Source organism: Fonsecaea multimorphosa, assembly GCF_000836435.1.
Source record: "Fonsecaea multimorphosa CBS 102226 unplaced genomic scaffold supercont1.13, whole genome shotgun sequence".
NCBI classification, from domain to species: domain Eukaryota; kingdom Fungi; phylum Ascomycota; class Eurotiomycetes; order Chaetothyriales; family Herpotrichiellaceae; genus Fonsecaea; species Fonsecaea multimorphosa.
The window spans coordinates 357,145-384,978 of NW_015971647.1; the positions used below are offsets into that span (position 1 = coordinate 357,145).

General features: G+C 52.9%; 14 protein-coding genes across 14 annotated transcripts; 6 read left to right on the forward strand and 8 right to left on the reverse strand.

The window, feature by feature from the left end:
- Positions 1-1,608: 1,608 nt before the first annotated feature.
- Z520_06827 (uncharacterized protein) lies at positions 1,609-2,291 on the reverse strand (the record flags this gene model as incomplete). Its single annotated transcript, XM_016777327.1, has 2 exons — positions 1,609-1,856; positions 1,919-2,291. 2 exons carry the CDS (start codon positions 2,289-2,291, stop codon positions 1,609-1,611), a joined length of 621 nt encoding a protein of 206 aa, XP_016631498.1.
- An 893-nt stretch (positions 2,292-3,184) lies between these two features.
- Z520_06828 (uncharacterized protein) lies at positions 3,185-4,216 on the forward strand (the record flags this gene model as incomplete). The annotated part of the gene is made up of 1 exon (XM_016777328.1): positions 3,185-4,216. The coding sequence occupies one exon, from the start codon at positions 3,185-3,187 to the stop codon at positions 4,214-4,216; it is 1,032 nt and encodes a 343-aa protein (XP_016631499.1).
- A 199-nt stretch (positions 4,217-4,415) lies between these two features.
- On the reverse strand, positions 4,416-5,336 carry Z520_06829 (uncharacterized protein; the record flags this gene model as incomplete). Its single annotated transcript, XM_016777329.1, has 1 exon — positions 4,416-5,336. The coding sequence occupies one exon, from the start codon at positions 5,334-5,336 to the stop codon at positions 4,416-4,418; it is 921 nt and encodes a 306-aa protein (XP_016631500.1).
- Positions 5,337-6,203: 867 nt separating this feature from the next.
- Z520_06830 (uncharacterized protein) lies at positions 6,204-8,306 on the forward strand (the record flags this gene model as incomplete). Its single annotated transcript, XM_016777330.1, has 3 exons — positions 6,204-6,242; positions 6,295-6,676; positions 6,730-8,306. The coding sequence occupies 3 exons, from the start codon at positions 6,204-6,206 to the stop codon at positions 8,304-8,306; spliced, it is 1,998 nt and encodes a 665-aa protein (XP_016631501.1).
- Positions 8,307-9,584: 1,278 nt separating this feature from the next.
- On the reverse strand, positions 9,585-11,768 carry Z520_06831 (uncharacterized protein; the record flags this gene model as incomplete). Its single annotated transcript, XM_016777331.1, has 8 exons — positions 9,585-10,139; positions 10,200-10,276; positions 10,336-10,576; positions 10,630-10,817; positions 10,873-10,963; positions 11,021-11,150; positions 11,201-11,480; positions 11,576-11,768. The coding sequence occupies 8 exons, from the start codon at positions 11,766-11,768 to the stop codon at positions 9,585-9,587; spliced, it is 1,755 nt and encodes a 584-aa protein (XP_016631502.1).
- A 1,017-nt stretch (positions 11,769-12,785) lies between these two features.
- Positions 12,786-13,849, forward strand: Z520_06832 (uncharacterized protein; the record flags this gene model as incomplete). Its single annotated transcript, XM_016777332.1, has 2 exons — positions 12,786-12,867; positions 13,011-13,849. The coding sequence occupies 2 exons, from the start codon at positions 12,786-12,788 to the stop codon at positions 13,847-13,849; spliced, it is 921 nt and encodes a 306-aa protein (XP_016631503.1).
- Positions 13,850-13,921: 72 nt separating this feature from the next.
- On the reverse strand, positions 13,922-14,902 carry Z520_06833 (uncharacterized protein; the record flags this gene model as incomplete). The annotated part of the gene is made up of 2 exons (XM_016777333.1): positions 13,922-14,698; positions 14,759-14,902. 2 exons carry the CDS (start codon positions 14,900-14,902, stop codon positions 13,922-13,924), a joined length of 921 nt encoding a protein of 306 aa, XP_016631504.1.
- Positions 14,903-15,242: 340 nt separating this feature from the next.
- Z520_06834 (uncharacterized protein) lies at positions 15,243-17,564 on the forward strand (the record flags this gene model as incomplete). Its single annotated transcript, XM_016777334.1, has 1 exon — positions 15,243-17,564. One exon carries the CDS (start codon positions 15,243-15,245, stop codon positions 17,562-17,564), a length of 2,322 nt encoding a protein of 773 aa, XP_016631505.1.
- A 197-nt stretch (positions 17,565-17,761) lies between these two features.
- Positions 17,762-18,337, reverse strand: Z520_06835 (uncharacterized protein; the record flags this gene model as incomplete). Its single annotated transcript, XM_016777335.1, has 2 exons — positions 17,762-18,067; positions 18,152-18,337. 2 exons carry the CDS (start codon positions 18,335-18,337, stop codon positions 17,762-17,764), a joined length of 492 nt encoding a protein of 163 aa, XP_016631506.1.
- A 416-nt stretch (positions 18,338-18,753) lies between these two features.
- Z520_06836 (uncharacterized protein) lies at positions 18,754-19,918 on the forward strand (the record flags this gene model as incomplete). Its single annotated transcript, XM_016777336.1, has 3 exons — positions 18,754-19,137; positions 19,198-19,422; positions 19,475-19,918. 3 exons carry the CDS (start codon positions 18,754-18,756, stop codon positions 19,916-19,918), a joined length of 1,053 nt encoding a protein of 350 aa, XP_016631507.1.
- A 607-nt stretch (positions 19,919-20,525) lies between these two features.
- Positions 20,526-22,359, forward strand: Z520_06837 (uncharacterized protein; the record flags this gene model as incomplete). The annotated part of the gene is made up of 4 exons (XM_016777337.1): positions 20,526-20,528; positions 20,593-20,729; positions 20,818-21,997; positions 22,096-22,359. The coding sequence occupies 4 exons, from the start codon at positions 20,526-20,528 to the stop codon at positions 22,357-22,359; spliced, it is 1,584 nt and encodes a 527-aa protein (XP_016631508.1).
- Positions 22,360-22,422: 63 nt separating this feature from the next.
- Positions 22,423-23,847, reverse strand: Z520_06838 (uncharacterized protein; the record flags this gene model as incomplete). The annotated part of the gene is made up of 2 exons (XM_016777338.1): positions 22,423-23,728; positions 23,804-23,847. The coding sequence occupies 2 exons, from the start codon at positions 23,845-23,847 to the stop codon at positions 22,423-22,425; spliced, it is 1,350 nt and encodes a 449-aa protein (XP_016631509.1).
- Positions 23,848-24,166: 319 nt separating this feature from the next.
- Z520_06839 (uncharacterized protein) lies at positions 24,167-25,135 on the reverse strand (the record flags this gene model as incomplete). The annotated part of the gene is made up of 1 exon (XM_016777339.1): positions 24,167-25,135. The coding sequence occupies one exon, from the start codon at positions 25,133-25,135 to the stop codon at positions 24,167-24,169; it is 969 nt and encodes a 322-aa protein (XP_016631510.1).
- A 793-nt stretch (positions 25,136-25,928) lies between these two features.
- Positions 25,929-27,553, reverse strand: Z520_06840 (uncharacterized protein; the record flags this gene model as incomplete). Its single annotated transcript, XM_016777340.1, has 3 exons — positions 25,929-26,568; positions 26,623-27,367; positions 27,436-27,553. The coding sequence occupies 3 exons, from the start codon at positions 27,551-27,553 to the stop codon at positions 25,929-25,931; spliced, it is 1,503 nt and encodes a 500-aa protein (XP_016631511.1).
- Positions 27,554-27,834: the final 281 nt, after the last annotated feature.

The window sequence follows — 27,834 nt, forward strand, 5'->3', positions numbered from 1 at the left end:
GCGCATAGTCGAGTTCTGCGCATAGTCGAGTTCTGCGCATAGTCGAGTTCTGCGCATAGTCGATATTGAGTATAGTTCAAGTTTGACCCGGACGGGTCCATAACTGACTGATTGGCCAACGCTGGGTTTGCTCGATCCGGTGGATGGTGTAACAGGGGCCTTGTTGGAGCCACTTTGCTGGAGCGGATGGGAAGTCGTTCGATTCGGGATAACCCTGCTGTGTCGCAATCTCCCACAGTCTCTGTGCGGTTTGCCATTCGAAATAGGCGAGTCCCGTTCCCCATCCTCGTCAGGCAGGATTCGAGTCGAAGTGTGATCTTGTCGCTGTTCCTCGCTTCAAACGTGATCAGCTCTTCCAGTGTCTCGACAGACTGACAGGTGAGGCCACGTCCTACTCATTGGGGCTCGACATATTGCAGTGTTCTGCGTTGGGTTGTGTTCGAAATGGCTCTATCCCTGTGAATCCGTGGTGTCTCGGTGGGGCTTTTCCAACCATTGTCTTTACGCGGATCACCCACACAGGAGTCCTGGAGTTTTGCTGGGCGTTGTATCGCGGCTGGGAAGCAAGTGCATCTGTACCAAAGTCGGTCCCTGATGATATCTCCTCTTGTTCCTCGTCACCACCCTCTCAGGGCGCACACGTATGGATCGACTTGGATGTCAGGGGAAAGTGGTTGATTTGGGGGGCAAAGTGTCCCAAGCCCTGGATAGTTGGATTCCGTCAATTGTATCCCCCTCTTCCCTCTGTGCGAAGCACCATCTTGAAATATTGTTGTGATGATTCGCGTAATGGTTGGGAGTACCTAGGGCTCATCAACTGACAGGAGAAACAAGGCTCTCAGAGAAGTTTTTGTGCGCATAGTTTCGAATGCTACCTCATCCGTAGCAACTCGGGAGTACATATGGAAGCATAAGTTTCCACAGACTATCACCACTTGGCCACATCACACCACGCGCTTGTGACAAAGTGTGCATTTGTCTCATTGAGGACGCTGTAGAAAGGGGCGCAGGCCGCGCAGTACTCTTAGTCCGCTCTCCCTTGACGTTGAATCATCAGTTTGGCGGGATGAACGATGGCAGCAACGCCGTCTTTGTGAGCAGAAACATTGGCGGTCAAGTGTCGGTACTGATGTACCACGACACGCCGGACATGATTGAATTCAGGCAATGCGTCAGCCGCTTGGGATTGGTGGTCACAACCACTAAGGATGACCTACCTTATATAATAGTTCTTATTCAGCAGCAGGATCTAGGCGAAAATGCTGCGGTATGCGGTTGGACCTCGTCACTTACCTTTGCCCCTCTTGCTCGACTTATCCTAGGATTGAAGCGAGATTCCGAGATATGTCAGGGCGGCGAAACATGCCATAGTGCTGTCCGGCCAGATTGCGCACCTGGAGAATCAGTCCCAGACAAGGTGAATGTTCTGAGATTGAATCAGGAAGTTGCCCTATTTCTTTTCTTGCCAGAATCCGGCTGGACGAAGAGCACTTTGCGTTGCAGGCGCGTGAATAAGCTTTCTTTTCACTGAGTCAGGGAGACTTGCCAATCCTCCCGGTCCATGGAGGAGACCGCATGCTGGTTTGCTTCACATTAAACCAAGGACAGTCACTGTTTTACTTCCCTGAGCATGAAATAAATGGTCCCATCTGCCAACCCGTAGTTCCATTTTGGATCTAGCGTGAATTTATCAACATCTCGGAAGCCGAATTTCTGATACAAAGTGTGTGCGGCAGGGGACGACTCGAGGTAGGCAGGAAGATGGAGCTCGTCGGCGACATCCAGGCCCCATTTGATCAGCATGCCTCCTGCACCACGTCCCTGGTATTTTGGATCCGTCTGGAGTATGTCGAGTACTGGTTTGTCCTCTTAGTGTGAAGAGACATAAGCCGGTATGGTCAGTGACAATTCAACTTACAGCAGTATCTCTTCTCTCCCATCAATTCGTTTCGTTTTCTATGGATCCCCCCGAAGAACTCCTCACAGGCTTCCACGTTGCATCCAGGACCAAATTTTCGGGACCGAGCCGGCACTCTGGGTTCCTTGATGATGTTCCACTTCGCAAAGGCAGCGATCTCACCAGTCTCGGTATCTACCGCCTTCACCCATCGAACAGTTGGATCTTCATGGAGTTGCTTGATGAGCCCCTCTGCACGCTCGTTCTTTGCTTCCGGTGGAAACGGTCCTGGGAACAGGATAGGCGTAAGGGCGTTGGAAGCATAGGCGAGATGTTCGATCTCAACGATGCGAGGGGCGTCGGCCTCATCGGCCGGCTGAAGAACCAGAGGCATTTAGACGGAGGAAGCTGTGTCTGTTGAAGGAGGCGTATAGAGGAAAAGAGAGGACACAGGACGCTTTCATCCCCACATTGTGACATATATGATTAATATTCGACAAAGTGATGGGGATCAAAGCCTGCTGCCTAATCCCCTTGAATTAGGGACAAGGTCAATGCTACCTCACCACGCCCACTTACCTGCATTGCTCTTTTACAGTTGCCCTGACAGTATTAGCAGGATTGTGAATGAGTCAGGAAATGCCCCGCGGAAATGTTGGAATTTGCCGACGCCGAAAGCAACTGCGCCAACCGCCAACTTGGCAACCACTTCAACCTACCTGTTCCAGTTCAACACTCCGACCATTTACTAATGCATTCCTTGCTTGTGCTTGCTTCTGTTGAAGACGAGAATACCCTTTGCCATGCCATTGGCTTCTGCCCGTACTGCCGCAGAATACCTCCCTAGCTAGGTACCTAGGTAGGTAGACTCCAGCCACTGTGAGGTCCACCGTACCAGAAAGAGAAGTTACACATGTCATCACGCCCACGAGGCCAAGCCCGTTCCTAGGAGACTGTTACGAGCATGGAGTGACTCGGCATCAATTCCCCGAGAACGCCGGCATGACATGGTGCGAAATACGTGCCTTCACCGTCCTGAAAATACGAGAGGATGCATTTGCCTAAGAGAATCATTGCTAGCGGCGAGAGCCTCTGTTCTGTGGATGATGTCGTGAAGCACGAGTCGGAAGCTGAGGAGCATGCCCTCAGATTCTCCGTATAAAAGGGAGGACTTCCTTCGCTGTGAGCAATGACCTTGGCTGAACAGATCGGCATTCAAACATTTTCCTCCAGGAACAGTGTATCCAATATCATTGAACTCGGCAGGCCCTTGAACGACAGAGAACAATGTCTACCATTAAATTACCCAGCACAATGCGTGCCCTTTTGCACGACCAGAAAAAGCAGACTCTAAGCATTGCCTCGACTCCTCTGCCGAGTCCATCCTCGACCCAATACCTCATCAAACCACACGCCGTAGCCCTCACAACTGGCGAACTCCTCTGGCCTCGCCCGGGTATCTCAACGCCCGGCGTAGAGTTCGTCGCTCAGGTTGTCGCAACTCCGTCCTCGAGCTCCAAGTTCAAGCCAGGAGACGCGGTCTACGGGCGGGTCACTTCCCCCCAGCCAGGAGCTGCAAGGGAATACTCAGTCTCGGACGACAACGAACTTTCTCTTCGGCCAAAGAATCTGTCCATCAACGAGGCAGCCACCGTGCCAGTGAGCGCCTTGACTGCGTGGCAAGCATTGTTTGAGCAATTTAAACTCTGCCCTCCTCCAGCCCTCGACTCTGCTGCAAGGTCGCCCGCACCCACTCAACAGGCTCAGCAGCAGCGCATCCTCATCACCAACGCCTCCGGTGGCGTCGGAATCTGGGCAGTCCAGCTCGCCAAACTCATCGGCCTCTACGTGATCGGCACCACGGGGCCTAACAACATCGACTTCGTCCGCTCTCTGGGCGCCGACGAGGTCCTCGACTACCGCACCACGAACATCCGCTCATGGGTCGAGCAAGACCCGTCCGGCACGCGCAAGGTGGATTTCGTCCTGGACTGCATCGGCCAATCCTCGCTCGAACAAGCATGGCACGCGGTCAAGCCAGGTGGCCAGGTCCTGACCATCGCGCCACCAGCGGACATGCAGTGGAAGTTCACCCTGGATCGTCCCGAAGGCGTTGACGATAGCATCACGGGCAAGTTCTTCATCATGCATCCCGATGGGGAGCAGCTGGGCAAGATCACCGCGCTGGCGGAACGGGGCAAAGTCAGGGCCGTGGTGGATAGCGTGTTCAAGCTGGACGAGTATGAGAAGGCGTTTGAACGGTTGGCCAGTGGCAGGACCAGAGGAAAGGTCGTGTTGAGGATCGATGATGAGGTGTAGTGTACATGTTTTTTAGGTAAGATTGTTCGGAGCGTAGATGACAGGTTGTAAAATGTGCTTGGATCGAGAAGATGTACTTGATAATGTCATATTCTTTTCGCTATTGAAGGCTCGCTAAATAGAAACCTCCTGATTCCATGCCACTTTATAATCCAGTTATATACTGCGTTTATATATGCGCATGTGTATGCAAGCTAGTTTATTCGTAAAAGACCAGAGATCTCACTTCTATGCTCTGTCTGCCCGGCGCGTCTGCGGGTGTCTGTGGATCCACAAAGGCGGTATGCGGCGTGTATGCAGCAATGCCCTTCTTGCCACCGTTGACCTCAGAGTACGAATCGAAACACTTGATGAACATGACCTCCTCGGGCGTCATATCCTTCATGTAGAAGAACCGATGTTTATCATTCGGCCGGACCGCAAAGGTCTCACCTTTGACCTCGTACCCGGCGGTGGATGAGGCCGAGGAAGGGTCGGGGAGGACTTCCTTACCCCGATCGTCCTCGTCGTGGACTCCATTGGTGGTGCCATTGGTTTCGCGTTTCGGGTAGAGGAGATCAACCTTGACCATGTCGGAGGGCTCGGTTGTTCGGTAGTCGATGACTGCGAGGGGGAAGTCAGAGGCTGGGTTTGCTATCGGGCGCCAGATGTTGATGATCTGGTAGCGGCCCTTGAGTAGCTCCTCAGCCTCTTCTGCGGGTAAATGTCTGCGCACCCGCACGGCGGCGGCGTTGGGCGTCTGATCGACGTGCACTTGCTGCACGGGTTGGCGAGGGGAAGCCTTCTCTCTCCTTCTGATAGTATGGTCGAAGAAGACCACTTTTTTCACGCCGGGCAATTTCTCTCGCAGCAGAGCCTCGACCTCGGAATAATATCCTTCTCGGACTTTTGCGTCGTCGGTGAAAGCCTTCTCCTGCGCAGGAGAATTGTACACAGCGAAGCCGGAGGTGTCGACAGAGAACTTGGATTCTTGTCCGCGAATGTTTTCCACCGCCCGGTCGTGATCGGTCAGTTTGAACGAGTACCCGGGACCGTCCACCTTGCTCCACGGCTTCACGAAGGGGACGTCGCTGTCGACATACGACGAGGGGTCGATATATTTGAAACGACCTTCCGTCATGTTGGCGGCGGCTCGAGGAACGCTGGAGCTAAGGAAACGAGGATGAGGAGAGGCGAGAGATCGACTGGGAGAAGCCGCAGCGTGCGACAGGTTCCTCACAACCGAGGAAGATGCCCTCAGGGTTCTAAAAGAAGTGGCTGCTTGCATCAAGGAAAGATGTATGTCAGTGGCGAGTTATGTGTTTCTGAATCAATGTCTTGATCAGATCAGATATGCTCTTGGATTGGGGAATGTACCTCGAGAGTGAAGCGAGTCGGTATATTTATCTGAACTGGTCAATCTTGAAATTGTCAGCGGAAGAACATCGAAGACAAGATGACGTTGAAAAGTGTATATCGATTGGGCTCGGTAGATATCCCTGTCCCCAGGAATCTATTCAATGGAAATTTTCTTTAAAAGCTGCGATGACGCGAGCGCAATGAGTGCGTTCTTTTGCCTCTATGAATATTGTCTTGATTTCAAAGGCAGCGACAAGGGTTCCGGAGATGGTTCCGGAGATAGCTCGCCGAGGATCGGGAAGAATCCCCGATTGGAAGGTGACTAAGCTGCACGTCATTTCTGGGCAGCTGCCACCCGCTGGCCACCCGCTGCCTTGTGATTGGCTGTCATTGTTCACCCCGCCATCTGCGCCAATATCGCGCGTAAACGCGTGTGAATTTCTCGCTCCCCCCTTGTCGCGTCCTCCTCGAGGCAGAGGCAGCTGTGGACCCCTTTCGTACTGAAGGAGATCCCAGGCGCAGGCAGTTGGAGTGACAGATACCTTCACTGTTGCTTGATAAATTCCTTGAGGCCATGTCTACCTGCTAGCCATCCTTCGTCTTGTCCTCTGGCTCCCCCTTTTTCCATCCAGCGACAAATCAGTCAAAAATGGCGGACAGGGAGATCTACTCTGCCACCTACAGCAATGTATGGACCCTTCCTTGCTACTTCTTTGTTCTGCGCTAACATGTGACTGCAGGTTCCCGTCTATGAGCTCAAGGTCGCCGGCGACCATGTCATGCGCCGCCGGTCCGACAACTGGGTCAACGCTACGCACATTCTGAAGATTGCCGGCTTTGACAAGCCAGCTCGGACAAGGATTCTTGAACGTGAGGTGCAAAAGGGCGTGCATGAGAAGATTCAAGGCGGGTATGGAAAATATCAAGGCACATGGGTTCCTTTGAACGAAGGCCGCGCGCTGGCTGAGAAGCATGGTGTTCTTGATCGCACTGCCAAAATATTCGACTTCGTGCCGGGGGATCGCAGCCCTCCTCCTGCTCCCAAGCATACCACCGCCGTATCAAATCGTCCAAAGCAACCGAAACAGCCGGTCGTTCCACGAAAAGTACCCCCGCAGCCACGTAAGTATATAGCCATGCCCTTCCAGTGAAGACTATTTGCTGACTCTTCGTAGCCCAGCATTACGCACCAGTGGACGGCTACGAAAGTGCCAGTGTCCATTATAATGGGACAGAAAGTCGAGAACATTCCCCAGAGACCGCTTCATTCATGGCAGAAGACGATTTCCTTCCGCTGTCCCAAAACTCCACAGCATCGAGAAAACGAAAGCGAGACTTTGAGGAACTGGCTCCCACTGCCTCAGACCTCGAGCATACCCTGTACGGCGACGAGTTGCTGGATTACTTTGTTACTGCTGGTGATGACCCTGCTGCCTCCAATATCCTACCCCCAGAACCGCCTGCAAACTTCGACGTTGACAGACCGATTGACAATCTGGGAAACAATGCTCTGCACTGGGCTTGCGCTATGGGTGACGTCGTCGTTGCACGGGACCTCCTGGCACGCGGTGCAAACCCTGCTGCTCAAAATAAGAGCTCACTTGAAACTCCCTTGATCAGGGCTGTCTTGTTCACCAACAATTACGACAAGAAGACCTTCCCAAAAATCGTGCAGGCTTTAGCGGGAACGATCGTTGAGCGGGACGCTTATGGTGCAACTGTCTTCCACCATATCGCCGAGTCAGCGCGCTCCCGGGGCAAATGGAGTTGTGCTCGGTACTATTGCGAAGTCTTGATCAACAAAATGCAGGAAATGGGCTCAAACTATGTTCAGGCGCTCCTTACCTCCATTGACCACAATCACGACACTGCAGCACTATGTGCCATCCGCAACGGATGTGTCAAAGTCGCAACATTCCTCCTCAACCATTGTCCCGAAGCAGGAGACATTCCGAATCTGAAGGGAGAAACTGCCAATGAGTACCTCCGAGCTCTTCGAGAGAAGAAGGAAAGCCTCCAGCAGCCAGGCTCATCTCCCCCGCGGGCTGGAGAGTCCTTCGCGTCGAAACAATCTCGTCGTAAGCGACAGAAGGAAGCCTTGTCCCGTGCCGCGTCATTGGTGCTCGATAAGATCGTGCCTCTGATGGACGCAGGGAGCTTCAAATTAGCCGACATGTACGATTTGCAGATGTCGGAGAAGGACACGGAAATCACGGAAGCCAAACACGCACTGACCGAGCTCGAGAACCAGCGCCATAAGATTCGGCAAGAGACCTTCTCGCTGATGGCCAAGGTCGAGGATGTGTCCAAGATCCCCACATTGAAACAGGAGTATGAAGCATGCCTGCGCGAAGTGGAGACTCTTCTCGAACAGAAAGAGCACGCCACCCTGCAGAATGAACTGTGGCAGCAGGACCAGCAGACGAGTCCGGAAGCGTTCCGTTTCCCGAACACGTCGTCACTATCGCCTGATGAAATCCGCGCGGTGGTCCCCTGGGCGATTGAGCTCAACAATCAACAGAACCTACGCCGGCAGTGGGTCAAGGACATTGCCAAACTGATGAGTGAGGCGGGCGCAGGCGAAAAGGTGGGCAAACACAGAAAACTCGTGGCGATTGCTACGGGCCTCAAGGAGGATGAGCTGGACGGCATGTCGGTGGAGTTGTTGGAAAGTCTGCAGGGAAATCAGGCTGGGAAAACACCGCAGACGCCTCCCTCTCAAGCTCAGGCTCCGGACGAGGCACAGGCTTGAATTGATCACCCGAGATGATGAATGAGATTAGCAAGGTTTTGAATGAAGCACAATGAGATGATCTGCTATGCATGCATAGAGTGTTCCCACCCTCTCTTTTCTTATTTGTCTTGTCCATTGCTGTATATTCACGCCCTGCTGGTCCTTGTGGTATCCCCCGTCCGTATCTTGACCATCCGCCCCCAAACGACGCTGGGATTTTCCCCCTTTCAAACGAGGTCCTGAAACCCCCCAAAACAGGCCGCACGTTTGTCCCTGTTCGCGATACCGATTGTGCGAGGTCGTCCGCCTTTCTCATACGCTCACGGTTGTATAGTTTGTCTCGGAATCGATTCGTGAAGGTAAGAAGCAGATAGAGATTTATGGGGGTCAAAAACAGGCCGTTCACCGCGTAGGTTCACATCGCTGGATGAGACGGGTAGGCGGCCCGGGCATATTGATCATGACATCGACGACAAAGGATCGGCGTTCTCCAGCCTGCAAACCGCAGGAAGAGAAGGAGAATTTGGGGGGCCCAAAAGACAGGCCGTTCACTGCGTGGGTTCACATCGCTGGATGGGACGGGTAGGCGGCGTGGAGATATCGACTGATGATTTGTCAACGATAGCGACAGCGACGAGCAGCTGTTCAACGGCCTGTAGAAAAGGGGAGATTTGAGATTTGGAGGCCAAAAAACAGGCCGTTCTGCCTGCGTCGGGCGGGGCAGATGGCGCTGGTAGGCGACATGGGGACATCAGCTGTGTCATGGTCTGTATAGAGGTGAAACTACGCTGAGGGTACAAGAAAGGCACGAAGGGGGTTACGGAATATAGACAGCAAGTACAAAGCTCAGTAAAATCTCATTTTGCTATGAAGAGAGGAGTAGAAAGTGTTCAATGTTGAACCTATTTGAAGCTCTTTGCTCAAGCCCCATATTCTCCTCTGCCATTTTGGCGCGTGTGTGCATGTCAACTTTTTGAAAGCTCTCTGGTTCAAGCGCATATCTCCATTTCTGTTCCATCTCAGCTCATTTTCAGCTTCCATTTGATTCTCTGTTCTTGGTCTCACTCTTTTGTGAGATCCTCTTGTTTGCATGCCTCCCTTTCAATGTTTCCCAGCCATGCTCAGCTATGTGTGTGTGTGTGTCTTGACGATGAATGTTTGATGTGATTGTGACTTGTGAGTGATGTGAGAGGACGTATGTTCAATGCTCCATGTATGCTCCGTATTCCATGCCCTGTGTTATGCACATGTGGATTTCTGACTTCGCCTCAAAACGCCGCAAACGCCGTGCTTTTGCTAGTACTGTCCTTCTTCATGTGTCTCTGGGATGGTCGGGATGGAGTGTCCAACGTAGCCGTTGGGGGACTGGTAGAATTGTGGAGGATGAGGAGCAGCATTGGCAGGACCGGCAGCAAAGCCATTGTTGTACTGGTTATGATCCATGTTGTGAGTCGGAGTCGGGGAGAAGATTCCTGCTGGCAGCATGTGGTTCATGTTTCCGTAGCTGGGAGGGGTCATGTTGCCGAAGCCATAGGCGGAAGTTTGATGTTGCGGAGTGCCGTACATGGGCTGTGGCATGCCCTGATGGTTGTACTGGATGGTGGCAGGTGGAGTGAACTGATGCGCAGGCATGCCATGAGGGCCAACGGCTTGTTGACCATGGGCGCGGTTGTAGACTTGTGGAGTGTAGTTCATGTTGTTTTGGTAGCTGGCGTTGCGGTTGCCATACTCGCGTCTGGGTCGGTTGTTCTGTTGCTGAACTCCCATGTTTGGAGCCATGAGACGGCCAGAGGGGCGACGGGCAGAGTATTCCTTCTGTTCAACGCGGAGTTTGAGGCCATGCAAATAACGCTGTAAAAGAGAGAGTGTTAGTTTGTGGTGTGAATTGGGAAGAGTGAAGGATGGACTTACTTCAGCACTAGCAGCACGGTCGGCTTCGTGAGCATGGGCGAATTCGACGAATGCGAAGATGTTCACTGCATCGTTCTCTGTCTTGTGTGTGAGAGGGGCTTCTGGAAGCGGTGAATTTGGCACTGATGGGACTCACCATAAGTCTTCTTGATGATGTTGACTTGGACAATGACGCCAAACTCAGCAAAGAGCTCCTCAAGATGAGCACGAGTTGTTCCTTCTGGCAAGTTTCCAACGTAAATGGACTTCTGATCAATTGACGAGCGAGGGTTTGCGAAGCCAGTCACAACAGGGGCACCGTCAGGTCCGGGGCGGATGCGTGGTTCGAGAGAAGGCGCCATGTAAAGCTGGTAGCCATTGGTGTGATTTTGAAACAACTGGTTAGGGGTCAGGCAGCCACTCATCAGTCACAAATGGGTCGGGCACATACCTTGAGAGCGTCACGGCAGTCGAGGTAGAACGCGAACTTGACATACATGCCGTTTCCTGAGCCGCCATGGCGTTTATTTGCCATGGTGGTTGGCGTGACTGACTCGAGAGTTCCATAGCGTTCGAGGAGTCCACGAGTTTCCGCTTCAGTGATCATGGTGCCATCAGTCTTGCTGAGTATCACAGCGCCTTGAAGTCATTGTCAGCTTCTGATCGATGCAGGTACGTGCGGTGCTGGACTCACGCTCTGCCCTCGCCTGTTCGATCCGAATCTTTCTGCCATCCATGATGAGACCATATGCGCCAGAGACAGCTGCATTGGCATCCTCGTCTTTCTGTCACAACAGTTAGCAACGGCGATGATGATACGGGGGTTCTTCTGTAGTGCTTACCTGGAACTGGATGAAGGCAAACGGATGCAGGTTTTTGTCACGTCGGATCTTGACGTGATTTGGGCCATAGGTGTCAAACGTCTGATGACATGAGACTTCAAGCTGGTCCTCAGAGCGGAACTTGGAAAGACTGAATTGAATTAGAACGGGCATGTACCAGGCTGATATCTGTAGACTTACTTTGCGACAAAAATGGCTGCTGTTGGTGGATAGAGACCTTGCGCATTCGCAGGGGTCGGGACTTGGTTGACACGGTCTGGTCGCGGAGCGAAACCGTTGTACCCAGCAGGGGTACGCAGGTTGTTGATGATTCGGCGGGCGACGGTGTTCATGGGGACGCTGCTGTTTGTAACAGAGCTCTGAGCACCAAACACATCATCTTCAGCACTTGGCTGAATGGCTGGCTGGTCTGCGACGGTGGTGTTTGCATCTTTCAAAGATGCTGGTAGAGATGTTGAGCCTGAAAGATTGAAACGGTCAGTTTTCATCAAAACAACGTTTAAGAGGGACGAGGTCATCGTGAAAAAGAAGGATCAAGGTCAGAAGAGTACGAACCTTGAGCGGCTTGGGCTTCTTCGACGCGGCTCTGCTCGCCGTCGAGCTTCTCGGTTGCCGCATCCTCCGAGATCCCCACGATCTCGGGGTTTGGCGTGGATGAGGAGGATCGAGGGAAGGTGATGGGAAGGAGAGGGAGGGTGGGCAGTGCCCGGCGAGGAGAGGTAGGAGAAGAGGCGAGACGGGACGTCATCTTGCAGGCTTATCTGTTTCAGTAGCGAGTCGATGTCAGTAAAGTCCAAGATCAAGTTTATAGACTGGGAGAAGATGTACTCACCCTGCAAACGGTTTCGCTTCTCTAACTAAAGAGAAGAAAAGGTAAACGAAGGGATAAATGTGGGGATATAAAGAGGCAACAATTCAAAGCGAGTTGTGTTGAGAGCGCGAGGGGTCATGAGGGTTGCTGGGCCTTGGCGTTCATCAGCGGTCACTCCGATTCTGAATTCACTTTCTGAAGCTCACGGAGACGGCCTGTTTTTGGCCTCTCCATGTCCTCGCTTTCAGACCGCGCTCCAGACTTACCCTTGGATCTGCACCGAAGTGCCAGATGCTATTCATGACGATGGCCTCTCAACTACCTCCAGGCTGGAGGGTGTTTGCTGGGCTGAGGGCGCGCCTTGGGCACCATGTTGCTCGAGAGCTCAACTTGATGACTTGTCAGCAACTCCATCTGACTTCCTCTGTTTGGGGTCACTTTACTCATGGCGCTCAGTGACGATCTGTGTCTACGCATGTCAGTAACCTTTGTCATTTGAGGTGAGCAAGGGCTTTCTTACAGTGTGAGAGATGAACGATGATCAAAGCAGGCTGTTGATGATGGTGATGAGGTTGACAAGGAGAATGTGTGAAGAAAAGAAAACAACAAGGAAGAGAGTGGCAGAAATTCACAATAAAGACCTCATGAGGCCTCGCTGCTTTACGCTAACGCCATTAGGAAATGCCAGTCTTGTCGAAACTGGGGCTTCGCTGGCTTGGCTGGAGCAGGAGGTCCAGATTGACTACAGCTAGGGCCGGAGTTTTTCCGGCCGATCCCGACACCAGCAGTGGACTATTGGCGGGCCAGATTGTGAGGGAAAGGGCTTGGAGCACGTGCAGGCCCATGACGTTGAGCAGCAATTGCGCGTGGAAAGCTCACAAGAGGACAACTGGGACAAGACCAGGGGCTCGCCATCCGATGGAATAAAGGCTCTTGTTGCAGAGCATAGCAACGATGTTCATGCCTACGGTCAGGCGCTGTGCGCCGGGCTTCTGGAAGAAGACAGGCCAGGAACTGGGAAGAGCGACAAAATTTGGTATGTGGTCCGTCCCATGGCTCATTGAGGGCGTGCACAGCCTTGCTGAGCTGCAAGATGTCTTGAGCAGCAGTGTTAGATGTGGTGGAAAATGATAGCAGCGACTCTTGGAAAGGCATGAGCTAACTTCTCTCGATGCTCAGCACTCAATCTCGAAGGCCTGCATTTACCTCTTGCCCCATATCCTATCTTCGACTTTGCAAATCCCGAAACCATTAGTACACTGAAGACAATGACCGACCAGTCCGTTGGCGGCTTCTCAACAGCACAACTCACACAGAAGCCTCGTGATGTATCTACAGACCCTCCCACTCCTGCGCACGTCCTTTTCCACGGCAACATCTCCACGAAGCTCCCCACGGAACGACCAGACATTCAAAGGACAGGCTACGCAGCATGGAGAAATGAAGACCGAGGGCGGACACTCTTCGGCGAGTTGTTTTGGAACGTCGACACCTACATGTACCTGGCGCTGCGGGTAAAGAGCGACGGCAGGAAATACTTTGTCAACATACAGACGGACTCGATCGTTGAGTCGGACATACATCAGCATCGATTGTATACTAAATATCACAAGGGTGCAGAGGGGCCTGACGACCCTGGGCAGTGGGAGACCGTTTGGATCAAACTGCACGAGTTTGTACGCACGAACCACGGAATTGTCACAGAGCCACAGTCAGAGATGTTGCGACAAAAGGTGAAGAGCTTCGGCATCGGTTTGATTGACCGGCAGCCAGGCCCGTTTGAACTTGGTATCGCTGCAATGTGGGCTACGAACCTCAACGAGAGGGGTCAGGTCGATGGGCGGACAGGCTGGGAAGAGGGCGACCAGGGAAGCGCCAGATTAAGTGAAGTGACACTAGAAAAGCTGGCGCAGAAAGCCGAAGAGAAGAAGGCAATGCCAGAGCAGAGGAAAAGCTTTCGCGAAAGAGTGCCACATTTTGGGAAAGTTGGTTCAGGAGACACAAAGGCGTTCAGATAAATCAAGACAGCCAAATAGATGTCGGGACGATTGTATTTGCGGTCGGAATGTGAAAGATACTGCATGTTGCCTCTACCTCAGGTCTTGTAGAGTCTCTTGTAGAGACTTCCCAGTCAAGATTTTGAATGCCTCGAGGTATCTTGCATGAGTGGCCTGGACCACATCATCAGGCATCTCCACACCCTGTTTGTTTTTGAGACCATTATCCGTCAACCAATCCCGCAGTGGCTGCTTGTCAAAACTCTCCTGGCTCTGGCCGAGCTTGTAGGAGGATTTCGACCAAAACCTTGAGCTGTCTGGGGTAAGCACCTCATCAACAAGCACAACCTCGTCTGTTTCCTCGTCCAAACCAAACTCAAATTTCGTGTCCGCTATGATGATCCCCTTTTCTCTTGCATAGTCTCGTGCTGCCTTGTAAATGCGAAGCGACAGTTCTTCTATTCTTTTTGCATACTTCTCGCCGACAATCTGTACAGCTTGTTCCGTTGAGATGTTCTCGTCATGCTTACCCAGCTCAGCCTTGGTGCTGGGAGTGTAGATGGGTTCAGGAAACTCTTGGGATTCTTGTAGGCCTTCGGGCATCTTCTTCCCATTTACTTCACCGGTTTTTTTGTAGGAGGACCAGGCGGAGCCTGTAATGTAGCCACGGACTATGGCCTCCAACGGGAACACCTTGAGCTTGCGCACAAGCATACTCCGACCCTTTAATTGAGCGGCAATGTCCTTCGGGATTATAGTCGGCAGGTCGAGGGAAATGAAATGGGTCTTGAGGTCAGGGATCTGTTTCCGGAGGTATTGGAACCAGTGTACGGTCATCAGCGTCAGGACGAGTCCTTTTTCTGGCACGCCCTAGATTTGCAAACCTCATTAGAGAGCTTGCAGTATGGAATTGGACCAAGAGAAGCATACATTCTTCATGATAACATCAAAGGCCGAGATTCTGTCCGTCGTCACAAAGAGCAGGGATTTTGAGTCGACATCGTACAGCTCCCGGACTTTACCTGAGGCCAATAGTGGCAGGATATCTCCCAGATCTGACTTGACAAAAGCCATCTTGAAAACCTCTATAGGTTGGTCTGCACAATGTCTCCTGTGCGCAGGTGGTTATGGTACACAAACAAACCGAAGGAAAAATGCGAAGCAAAGGAAGCAAACGTGCCAAACACACCAAAGTTTTCGCCGAAGTCCCACCAACCAAGATATGCGGCTCGGCGGCTCGGTGACACGCTGGGCGCCAAAACGACGCGCCTTTCCCGGTTTATTCAGATTCTAGCACGCCTCCCACGAGTAGCTGTGGTTCTCGAACAGAGCAATGCACTCGGCGGATGCACCTCAGCCTGCTAACTGCTCCGCTGCATTGCATATCTCTCTCTGACCTCGAGTCAGCCGCAATATGAGCCGGTATTTGACCCCAGCAAAGATTACGGTGCTGGTGCTCGTTCTGCTCTATACAGAGGATGTAGTTCCGACCAAAGAAGCCACAGCCGTGTTATCTTTCATCCTCTCTCAGATTGTTCCGTCAACCAAGCATTCTCCATTGTTCCGGGACAGCACAGATTTCGAGCATGCTCTTCCAATAGCTGAATTCGAAGCCACATTGTCGTCCCGTCCGTCTGCAAGACCCGGCAGGACTCTATTTGATTTACTGCTGAAGAGACTATGGGCGATTGATTGCTCTCATGCGCTCGACGCCTTCATCACATATCTCCCTTCGCTTCTGACAAAGTCCCGAGAGCAGCTCCTAAGGGACCGCGAAAGTGGAGAAGAATCTGAGGAAATCCCTGGACGCATTCTCAGAACATCCCCCTTGGGCGCTTTCATTCGTCGCTGTCATTTGGAATATACCAGACTGCAGTTCCAGGACAGCATCACTCTCTGGCAGGATTTCATTTCTTACAGACTCCCGACTCGCGAGGCGTATGAGAAGAAGAACCACGCGGGCAGCAGAAATGCCCTTGACTCGAACCTCGCAGATCTGGGACTCGATTCGTCGCACCCTTTGGCCCAGTTGATGTACGGAAGGCTTGCTGAAGACGAGCAAAAGTATCATGGCGCATACAGCATGTACGATGTCGAAAAATTGATGGAATTTCAAGTCTCTGAAATCCAGCGTGTCGGCGGGAGACTACCTGACGGCATGAAATTGAAGCTTCAACAAATGTCCAAAGCTGGTACTGTCATCCCAAAATTGGGGAATTATCTCAACTTCCTTGATGCATGGCGGGCTGGGGACTATTACTCTGCCTTTGACAATTTGCACAGATACTTTGATTACGCCATGCAGACACGAGAGAGAGCAATATATCAATACGCACTGCTCAACCTTGCTATTCTTCAAGCAGACTTCGGGTGTCACGCTGAAGCACTTTCTGCGATGCAGGAGGCCATCGCCACCGCTCGAGAAAACAAAGACACCACATGCCTCAATTTCTGCATGAGCTGGGTATACCATTTCGGGCGATCTTTCCCCGGCGGAATGGACGCCATACGCGATAATGGCATTCTTGGCAGCGAAGTCGAGGGCCTTGCATTTCTCAAATCACGGGCTAAAGATGCGGAGATGTGGAGTCTCTTGGGCACGACACTGTTGAGTGAGGCGAAGCTTGGTATGCAGTACGGAGACAGCCTTGCCGGCGTATTTGAAAACATTGCCAAAGCATCGTATCTTAGCGTCGTACGGTCAACCCAGAGCACCACAGGGCCGATGCTACTCATCAAAGGTGCCGCATTCAGCAGAATTGGCCTTGGTCATCTTAGCTGGTTCTGTGGACAAGTCTTTATGCAGTGCCATTCCAAGGACGCTCCGATCGAAGATCTGTTCAAAAACTATTGTCGGATCGCCGGGCTTTTGGTCCAACGTGGCAGATATGCCGAAGCTGAACAAATGCTGGACAATATTCCGTCGCATGTGCATCGGCGAATGAAGTTCCAAAATTCCCTGAACTTCTACTCCAGCTTGTTGAGGGTTCGCAGGCTGATACATCGGGACGATCTCGATGCTGCCGAGCACTTGCTCGATCGACTGAGCGGACAAGGGGCACCGGATGTGAAAGTTGCATTTTCGCTGTCACTGCTTGAGATTGAGCTGCTCATCCGTCGAGGTAGTCTCGACCAGGCTCTTGAAAAGGTTGAAGATTTGGCACAGGGAGCGGATCAAAGCCATGAAGTCAACGACATCGCCGTGCAGACCCGGCTGCTGAACCTCAAAGCACGAATCTTGATCGAGAGCCGACACTCGCTCAAGGCCTTCTCGCTTGTCATGCGCGCAGCACAGATCTCGTATCGAGGAAGAATCCTTCCCTCGTTATGGACCTCGATCTGTCTCCTTGCCACAATTCTCAACGACCTCCGCGAGTTCTCCGCCACTGCCGACTTTCTGCAGTCGGCAATGCCTCAAGTCTTGGAATGTCACGACTGCGAACTGGCCGCCCACTGCTACTCCGCGCTCGCAGATGCAAACATGGGTCTCGCGGGTGCATCATCGGGACCAGACAAGTCTTCTGCGACCAAGCAAAAGGAGCTCATTAACAAGGCAATGGAGAATATCGACCATGCGCATGCCCAATATAGGTACATTGAAGATTTACAGGGCCAGCTGGAGATGTTGAAGAAGAAGGCAACGATTATGCACTGGAGAGGGGATTTGGTGTTGGCAAATGATACGGCGACGCAGTATTTGGGACTGAAGAAGGAATACAACGCCCAGAATGTCTAAAGATTGCCGGTTAATTGTCGCAGTAAACACTGAAATTCTCGAGTATTGAACTGTACGGGATAATGGGTTGTGGTCTTGTTCTGCCCCCGTTAGGTTACCACTTCGCTTCCCCTGTATGCCTTATGTACAAATCAGGTCCACCATGACCAACCTAGTCTTTTGATACCAGTCCAGCGTACTCTGGTGTGCAAAATTTTTTAGGTCTGCTTGTCCTTCTTGTGGTAGTTGACCTGATCGTTCCAGAAGAGAGTCTTGTCACCATCTCCCCAAAAGAAGTTTCTGGTCCGGATATTCTGGTAAGGGTATTCAACACGCTCTTCTAGAGGGGGCATATGTGACCAATGCTCCCAATGTTCGTTCCACAGGTTGTAGGCGTTGATACTTGCTATGATCAGGCACGGAATTACGACGCTGTATGGGTGGTGGGTGGTTAGAAACCAAGTCTCTTCATGGTGAGTGGTATCTGGGGGTTTCATACTAGATTGAGAGTCGACGCCAGAGATCTACACCACGTTAGCATTCTCTGAGGGACTGGCGGGTTTCGGATAGGACAGCGCACCACTCGTCGCAGCAGCATGAGCCTTTACAGCAGCTCGTTCTCGGTTGAAGGCATTGTCTGCCGTTCCAACCAGTTTGCTTGTTCCTTGACCAGGTGGGCTCGGGACACCACTGCTCGCGAGGCGTCGCTGGAAGGTCGATCGGAAGAGGGGTCGAAAAGCAGGCGAGCGCAAATGCTGCTGCACAAGGCGCAGACCAACACGCTGGAAGGACATTTTTGCACGGCAAATGAGTGGAGAGGAGGTTGTCGCTGGCGTTGACTGGAAGGTGGAAGAATGCAACTTGAAGTGAGGTCGGGCGCAGGAGCTCTGCGGGAGCTTGGCAAGCCCAATGACGATGGCCTGAGCGCAGCTGTCATTTGAAACGATGAAAACCCGGTATCTGGGCCAAAATCGTGCCAAATCGTGGAACAGGTGATCTGATTACGCCGTCATGACAAATGCGCTTTCCCACATCGAGCCCCCGTTTGTGAGCTCAATCCGAGCTCCCTCGAACTTCAATCCTTTCTTCAACTGAGCACCAGCACTGTTCGACCATCTCCACTCCTTCCAACTCGCTCTGCAGCTCCAGTCCAGCTGGCTCTGGTCGGCCTGTAAAACCTCTTGCCTTTACAGACCTACCATTGCCCATCATGTCGACAACCATGCTGCGCACCAGCGCCGTCCGTTCGATCCCGCGTTCCTTCACCTCCCTCCAAGCTACCACGCCACGAACAAGCGTCCTGAACAGGACTCTGAAAGCCTCGTTGCGAACCTCTGCTCGTCCCATGCGGACCTCCCGTATCCTCGCTGTCACCGCGTTCCAGCCAGTCCCGAGAGCCTTGGTGCGCTACGCCCACAACGCACACGCTTATGACACCGCAAAGGCAGAGAAGGCACTCCATGACAAGGTTTTGCAACCAATCCCACAAGCAGTTTCCAGTGAATCGACCTCTCGACAAGTGGCTGGCGAACTTTCAAGACCGACAGCCGACGATGAGGATGTGGACATGATGGCCGGTATTCGCAGTGACTTTGTGGGTTCTCGGCGTGCAAGGAAGGCCTCAAGTTTCCTTTGCTAACTTCAAGGCAAACAGAACACGATCAAAGAGACATTTAGTTTGCAAGATGTGCCTCGTGAGGCTCTTTATGTCGGGCTGGCGGGTGTGATTCCTTATCTGGCTACGTCTCTGACTACCGTCTACCTTTCGTTCGACATTCAATATGCGGCCACCCATGGCCAGGGATTTTTCATGTCTGGCGAGACAGCCGAGACTCTGCTTCACATCATTGAGCCAATTCAGCTCGGCTACGGTGCCTCGGTCAGTTTTCACGGACAATTCTAAATTTTCCATAACTGACCCTGCAATTCAGATCATCTCCTTCCTTGGTGCCATCCACTGGGGTCTTGAATGGGCTGGCTACGGTGGTTACAAAGGCTATCCCAGATACTCGATGGGTATCGTTGCGACTGCTGTTGCATGGCCGACACTCCTTCTCCCTGCCGAGGTTGGCTTGATTGCCCAGTTCCTGGCCTTCACCTTCTTGTATTACAACGATGCAAGAGCTTCCAACCGAGGCTGGGCTCCTCCGTGGTACGGAGTCTACCGATTCGTTCTCACTTTCATCGTCGGCGCCAGTATTGTCGCTTCGTTGATCGGACGTGGCCAGATCGCTGATTTGGTCACTCGACCTCCGGGACCTGCCGACAGAATGAGAGCGCTCCGAGCCAAACAGATGGAAGAACTTGGACCTGAGCCAGTGGGCGGCGACGAGGACGAAGAGGAAGAAGAAGGCGGTGAGGAGGAAGAGGAGTAGAGGAATTCCAGAAAGCCGTGCGTCTAAAGTGGAGAAGTGGTGCAACATCTGCTGATTGTTTGCAGGGAGCAGTCATTGTACATATCAAGGCCAGGGCAGGCAAATCAAACATTCCATTTGTTCCAGAAAGCGTGTCTTCCTGGGCAGTTCGCAATGATCGATCTATCGAAGCCCTCAGGATGCAAATGCCACGCAGACCCACAGCGATTGGCACGCCATGTCTCCGTATGGACTGTCCAAACCTCGCTTCGGTGATTCCTTGGCTGGCCAGTTTTGATGTTATTTCGGTGATCGCATGCTCAGGGACCAGGGACCAGCTGCCACATGCATTTTCCGGATCGTCGTCTCGGTGTTGCATCATCGCCTCCCGCAAGCACATGGATCCCCGCACTCCAGTTGCACTCCAGTTGCACTCAAGTTGCTCCCCAGTTTGACGCAACAAATTGTTCCTTTTCCACGCTTCACTGTTGTTGTTACTATCTGCACGCTCTGTCGCTAGTTCATGGCTTCTTGACACCTGTGTGAGCTATTGTCTTCCATGTTATCCAGACTCAGGCAACATTTGACTCATTTCGGTTCTCCATCAAGCTCTCCTCTTCCATCCAACATGGTACTCCTGCCCCACGAATCTACCTGTTGCGATCCATGTTACCTACTGACCAGGGCTGAGCTAGGGTGATAAATCAAACAAGACGTTCGTTGGCGCAATCGACAATGGCACCACCAGCACACGATTCCTCATCTTCGACCCTGCAGGCAACCCGGTTGCCGACCATCAGATCGAGTTCGAGCAGCATTATCCGCATTCTGGGTAAGTTCTTGCATAGGTCAAACGCAGACCTGCATGTTTTCAGAATGGTACCCGTTCTATAACCTTTGTCTCTCTTACACCTGTCAAGCTGGCACGAACACGACCCTGAGGAACTCGTCTCCTCGGTCTTGACCTGCATCGACGAAGCCTGCGCCTCCTTCACCTCCCAGGGCTACTCCCTCTCGGACATCAAAGCCGTGGGAATCACAAACCAACGCGAGACGACCGTGGTATGGGACGTCAAGACGGGGGAACCACTCCACAATGCGATCGTATGGACAGACACGCGCAGCGCGCACATTGTGCGCGAACTGAAGCAGAAAAAAGGAGCGGACGAGCTTCAGGAGTTGTGCGGGTTACCGCTGTCAACATACCCGAGTTCGACGAAACTGCTCTGGATGTTGAGTCACGTTGATAAAGTGAAGAAGGCGTACGGCGAAGGGAGACTGGCTTTTGGCACGGTGGATACGTGGCTTGTGTACAAGCTGAACGGCGGCGTGGAGGGAGGGAAGAATGTATATGTGACGGACGCCACCAACGCGAGCAGGACCATGTGGATGAACATCCACAACCTGTCGTACGACGACAAACTGATTTCGTTTTTTGACCTCGACGTCAAAACGCCGAAACTGCATTTACCGAAAATTGTTCCTTCGTCGGATCCCGAAGCGTACGGCACTCTTGCAGTTGACTGCAAACTCAAGGGAACGAAAATCACGGGATGCTTGGGCGACCAGTCCGCCGCGTTGGTCGGGCAATGCGGCTTCTCGCCCGGTCGCGCGAAGGATACCTATGGGACCGGCTGTTTCTTGTTGTACAACGTGGGCGAAAAGCCGGTGATATCCACGCACGGACTCCTCGCGACGGTCGCGTACGATTTTTCGCCTCAGGGGATCAAGCCCGTCTACGCGCTCGAGGGTTCCATCGCGGTAGCTGGCTCGTCGGTGAAATTTCTGGTCAACAAGCTCGGCTTTGGCACCGAGTCGGCCCACATCTCGGACCTGGCGGGCACGGTCAAGGACAACGGCGGGTGCGTCTTTGTGACGGCCTTCTCGGGCCTGTTTGCCCCCTATTGGTACGACGACGTCAAAGGCACCATTTTCGGGTTGACGGGGTATTCGGAGAAGGGACACATCGCGCGCGCGACCCTCGAGGCGACGTGTTTCCAAACCAAGGCGATTCTGGATGCCATGGAGAAGGACGCCGGCGTGCATCTCAAGGAGTTGGCCGTCGATGGCGGCATGAGCAATAGTGATTTGTGCATGCAGGTCAGTATACCTACCTATACAAAACCCATATTTTCCGAAGTGGCCCCCCATTTTCAATTTTATGACTGACTGACTGACTACCTGGGGGGTGAGGACAGACTCAGTCGGATATAATCCAAATCCCCGTCGACCGGCCGCAGATGCGTGAGACCACGGCCCTGGGCGCGGCCATCGCTGCCGGGTTTGCTGTCAAAGTGTGGTCTTCCTTTGACGAGTTGAAGGAGATTAATAGCGAAGGCAGGCAGATCTTTGAGCCGAAGATTTCAAAGAAGGAGAGTGACAGGTTGTATAGGAAGTGGAATAGGGCGGTGGAGATGTGTCGGGGGTGGACGGAGGAGGGGGACGATGAGGATGAGGAATAAAGGCGGCATTCAATATGTTATATGGATTTTTGAATTTTGTGGCTTTTCTTCCTGACGATGGTTTCATGATGATGCGACGACCTCATTCCTCTTTGTACCTTGGTCGGCTTCATACTCTTCAATCCTCGCCTCCCAGTCCTTCCGCATCGCCTCCATCTTGTTCCACACCTCAGCTCCTTCAACTACAAAAGCCTCGACGTCTTCTTTGGTCGCATCGCTAAACCCGGTTTTTCTCCCCAGGCTCCCTCCCCACCATTTATCCTTGAAGGGCTTGCCGCTCCCGTTGATTCCCCAGCCGGGCACGTCCGTGACTCGCACGTAGGAACGGCCTAGCCGGTCAGTCGACGCACCCCATTTACATGGTCCGCCGTTTTCGTCGCCGGTGGCTTGGGTAGCTTTCTCTGTGATGTCCGCTAGGGACGCAAGCGCGAGCCACGTCGCCGAAGCCGCGCCGAGGTAGCTTGTCACGTTGGCCCAGGGCGAGCCGCACCAGCGGGACAGGTAGATGCCCAGTCGGTAGCATTCGTGCACGATCCAGTACAGGCTGATGATCGTGGTGGTGCAGATGCCCGGGTGCGACACGTGGAAGGTCGGCTCGGATTGATCTGGTCGCTCCCGTGCGGACACCTCCATGGTTCGCGAAGAAGAAGGTGTCGTGTATTCTTTGACTTGTTTGGCGGTTGCGGGCTGGTTGACCGCGCTCAGCGCCAGCAAGTCTCCCATGCGCTTGGTGTGTTCGTATGCGGCGGCGGATTTCAGCCCTTGGTGGTCGTCAGGGTTATAGTGCTGTGCTACCGCCTCGATGGAAGTCGACCAGATGATCTTGCCGCCGTCTTTCGGTGCGCATGCTCGGAATAGTGGCATGAGCCAGTGCACCAGCATGTAATGCCCGAATACATTGGCGCAGAAGACCTCTCCTAAAATCGGTTCCTCACCGGCCAAAGTCCCTGTGGGAAACTGTGGTTTTGTCACCAGTCCAACCAGACCCAGCTTGAAAGTCGGCCATGTCGTGGCCTGTCTGATCCCCGTCAAGACCGTCCACAGCGTCAACGGCCAATCGAGGCCTGACCATCCTCCTATACCAGCATTGAGGACTATGGCGTTGATGTGAGGGAGGTCTGAGGCGAGGAGTTTGCGGCTGAGGGCGCGGACGGAGAGCAGGCTCGTCAACTCGACGTTCTCGGATCGGAAGTAAATCTTGAGATTGGGAGTGCCATGTCTGGCGAGGTGTTTCTCGAGGGTCGAAAGAGTCTCGGCGCCCTTTTTGGCACTTCGAGTGGTGAAAATGATGGTCAGAGTGCCATGGTCGCGGCCGTGAGACGCAAGATACTCGTCAATGAGACGACAGCAGGTACCTAGACCGAGGCCGCTTAAGCGAGGGTGCGCAGTCGTGTCAGAATCTGACCCGATTGAATGGATTCGTTTGGACGGGATGCATGCTTACCTGTTCGCACCAGTCACCAGGACATATTTATCGTTGCTTGTCATTGATCTTGGTCTGTTTATTTACTAGCGAGGAACCATCCATTGCGGGAGGCCTCTTTGTGTGGCATTGAGTGCGAGACGGTTTGAAGTCAAGGCCACCCAAAGGCCACCAGGGGCACAATGATGCCGTGGCGCGACTCGGATCGCAGCCAGTGGCTTACATAATTTCAACATCGACGAAAACCGCTTTGGAATTTCTACAAGAAACAGCTTGAGGAGCGCCAGTGCTCCAGAGAATCCAATTCATAATAAATTACACCCTGTTCCAGCAACCCTAGGCCTCGTTGTCGCCTGGTTCTCGGCCATAGCTAAACACCATGCCTCATTCTTTTTTGTGCCGGAGACCAGCCTCCCAAGTGGCAGAGCGATCCACCCCCCATCCATACGAGCTGCTGTCTTTGGTTGACGTCCGACGCATGTCTCGTTTATACTTGGTCGTGTACGCTCCTCCTGGGGTGGCACGGTGCAGAACCGCCGTGTTGTCCCACATGACCATGTCGCCATTGTTTTCCCACTCCACAGTCAGCAAGTATTTGTCCTGCGAGACGTGGTCTAGCAACTCGTTCACCAGCGGTCTGCTCTGTTCAATCGTCTCCCCGTCGAAATGATGCGCATACGTTGTGATGTACAGGTTCATGCGCCCTGATTCTTCGTGCATCTGAGCCAGCTTATGCCGCGCAAAGGGAAAATCCGCGGGTTCGAAATCCGCAAAAGTGTCTGGTGCAGCCAGTTTGCGGTTGTGGTAGAGCGAGTTGTTGCAGACCAGCGGATCGATACGTCGTTTCATCTCCTCTGAGAGATCGTCATATGCGGTTCGGGAATCGAGGTACTGCGTTGCACCTCCGGTACCCTTTGGAGGAAGCTCGACGGCGCGGAGGATCGAATAGTGTGCGCGGCGTGGATTGTAGGCCATGTCTGCGTGCCAAAGGCAATTGCCCTTGTTCGCCCCGACGCGTGCGGGCTCCAGCTCCGTGAGCACATTACCGTTTTCGTCCAGATTGGAGACGTCGAAGATCTCGGGCTGGCCTGGAAATCGCATTCTGCGGCCAGCCTTCATGTGTGCCTTGACATCATACATTTCGCCGAAGTTGGCGGTGAATTCAATCTGCTGTTCGTTGTTGATGTGTGCCCCGCGGAACACGAGGACACCATACTTGTTGATCGCCTCTCGTATCTCGGCCGCGGTCTCTTTCGAGATGGTCTTGGAGAAGTCAACGCCGTGGACTTCTGCACCAAAGGTCCGGGCGAGAGGGGTGAAGGTCAGCGTAGCCTCGTGCTCGCGAGTAATCATCGTGCACTGATGTGGCGAATCTCAAGGGGAATTGGTAACGATTCACGAATAGCAAGACTGATGCCCTTCTTGAGGTGATAGATCATGAAAGTGCCCCGCCTGATCAGGGCTACATATTCGGACACCACGCAGCCCTACGTCCTATCTTTTCTGTTATATCGACCCAACCCTGCTCAGGCGGGGTCTATACTCCATGCTGGAGACCTCGGCCCGCAGGGCTGCACTGGGAAAACACAGAAAATAAGTCAGGATAAGCCTCGGGACTATGAAAGGTTTGAGGAGGTTTAATGCTGCCAGAATCGCGGGGCCCCGCGGGTATCGAAATCCGTGGAGAATGCTCCCGACAGGGCACATTGATTGGCTTTTTTCAGGTTGTTCCTCGTCGCCGGGAGTATTCATGGAGCGGTCTTGCCGGGCCGGTCGACGCGACATCTAAGCCACCTTGCGAGGACACTGCTCTATCGTCAGCCGAATCTCGACCCGATGTATAGTCGAAGCATTCGTGACGCAATGACTAAGTTGGAACAAGCTGATATACCCATGGAACCCCTCGCCCTCTGCTCATATGCTAACATGCTGCTCTAGTCCTCGATTCTTATCATCACTCCATGTTGAGTGGTCGGAGACACAACTGCCTCGGAATTTCCTAATTCGGCATGAGTTTCAAGACAGGCCAGACGAAACTCAGGAGACCCAGCCTCGCTCCCCATGCCGGTGCCAGTCTATGTTTTGGCAAACATGACTCCTAACGCCTGAATGTTGAACGCCGTCCATGAACCCAAAGCCAGCACTCTCAGCTTCCGCCCATAGTACTATATCCATTCCCACCCGGCCAAAGACGTATCTGACCTTCCTTGCTTTGAAAGTTGAAGTTGAAGTAGTCTCGAAGTCGTCTCCTAGGAGAATCGGATCCGGCTTCTGCATCATCACCATTGCCAAGTGGATCTCGCATAGGTACCAGATGACCGACAAAAGGAATCCAACAACACAATCTGGCCAGCAGCAGGGCTAAGCCATGGACGACCACGCTGCTCACTACTAGAAACCAGACGACGACCCGCATGGCTTCTTGGAGGTACTGTATATCCCCGCGTGGTGTACCTTTGTCGTCCAGAACCAACTCCTCAAGGAACTCCACGGCGATGAGCAGATAGAAAATAGCCGAGACCCCGATAGGTCCGAAGAATCCGACAAACAGGGCCTGGAAGAGGGTTCCGATCTCGGTCACTTTGTGCTTCATGACCAAGATTGCTGGTAAGCGCCGGAAGCACAGGATGACAATGCCCAATGCCAACAATCTCCCAAGGGAGACGACGCCGTTTGTGGCGAACAATGCCCACGGCGCGACTGCACCGTACCAGATGAAAATGGAAATGTTGAGCAACTGATCGGCAGCGGACCAGAAGATCTCGCTGCAAGCGTCCTGCTCGAATCTGCTCGGTAAGTTACAGCTCAAGAAGGTTGCACAAATTTCACTCCGAACTTACTGGTCGTCCCACGCAAATGTACACCCGGCTATGAAACAAGCAAGGATATCGTCGGTTCCCAGGATTCCACATGTTCCTAGGACGAACAGAGATAACGCAATAACATAGATCAAGGAGCTTTCTTCCTCAACGAACCCGCGTCTTCTAGCGGAAAAGAACAACTTCCGTGCAGCGTACCCGACACCGACGCCATAGACGACGCTGAAAATGATGACGTGGCCCCAAGTACCACCAATCCAGGAGGTGAGCATGGGCAGCTGAATACCTTGACCCTCGGAATACTTGATCCAGTACAACGAAAAGAAGAGAAACGGATAACCGAGGCCATCGTTCAACCCTGCTTCAGCCGTGATGAGTCTCTGCAATGGCTTTGGGGTATTGATCTCAGCAAATCGGCCTTTGATGACAGCATTGGAGAGGACTGGATCAGTCGGCGCAACACAGGCTCCAATCGCCAGGGCGGGGATGAAGCCCAGACGCGGCACCATCATCCATATGATAAGGCCAGCGCTAAGCCACATCAACGTCAGGGTCGGGCCCAGCAGGTAGAAAATAGAGCGCCATGCCCGGGAGAGGTAGCGCGAAGGGAGCTGGATGCCCGTGAGGACCAGCTGGACCGCCAAAACAAGCCGGGAGAATTCAAGGGTGATTGAATCTATGTTCTTGCCCTGTCCGCACCCATATTCGTCTGGACGGAGGAAGCCCGCGACATGTGAGAGGACTGCGCCGGCAATCAAAGCAATCACTGTGTTCCCGTGAGCTCTAAGTTGCGACGGAAACCCGGGGGGAAGCGAGTTTGAGAGAGAGGCTCACATGCTTCGGAGAGCAGGAATTTCTGCTTCCATGCATCCGATACTAACCCAAAAACCAAGAGAAAGCCGCCAAATGCAGCGCACACGACGTTGAAGTTTGAGAGAACTAGACCATCCATGTTCGACATGGGGATTCTGGGAAAACTTTGGGTTAACGGAAAGGAAGGAGAGAGAGAGAATCGCAGCAATATCCCGCCCCAGCTGGTTGATTAAAACCCAACGCCCCTCTGCGTTTGAGAATATGTGCCACTCATCATACTTAAAGAGCCTCTGACGGGCAGCAGTTGGTCCCCCACACTAATCTTATAAGTTACTGTAGGTATGCAGATGACGAAGGCACCTGACGGGTTCATGCGGCTAAGTATGATCAGCATTTTTTTGCAAGAGATCATCATCGTTC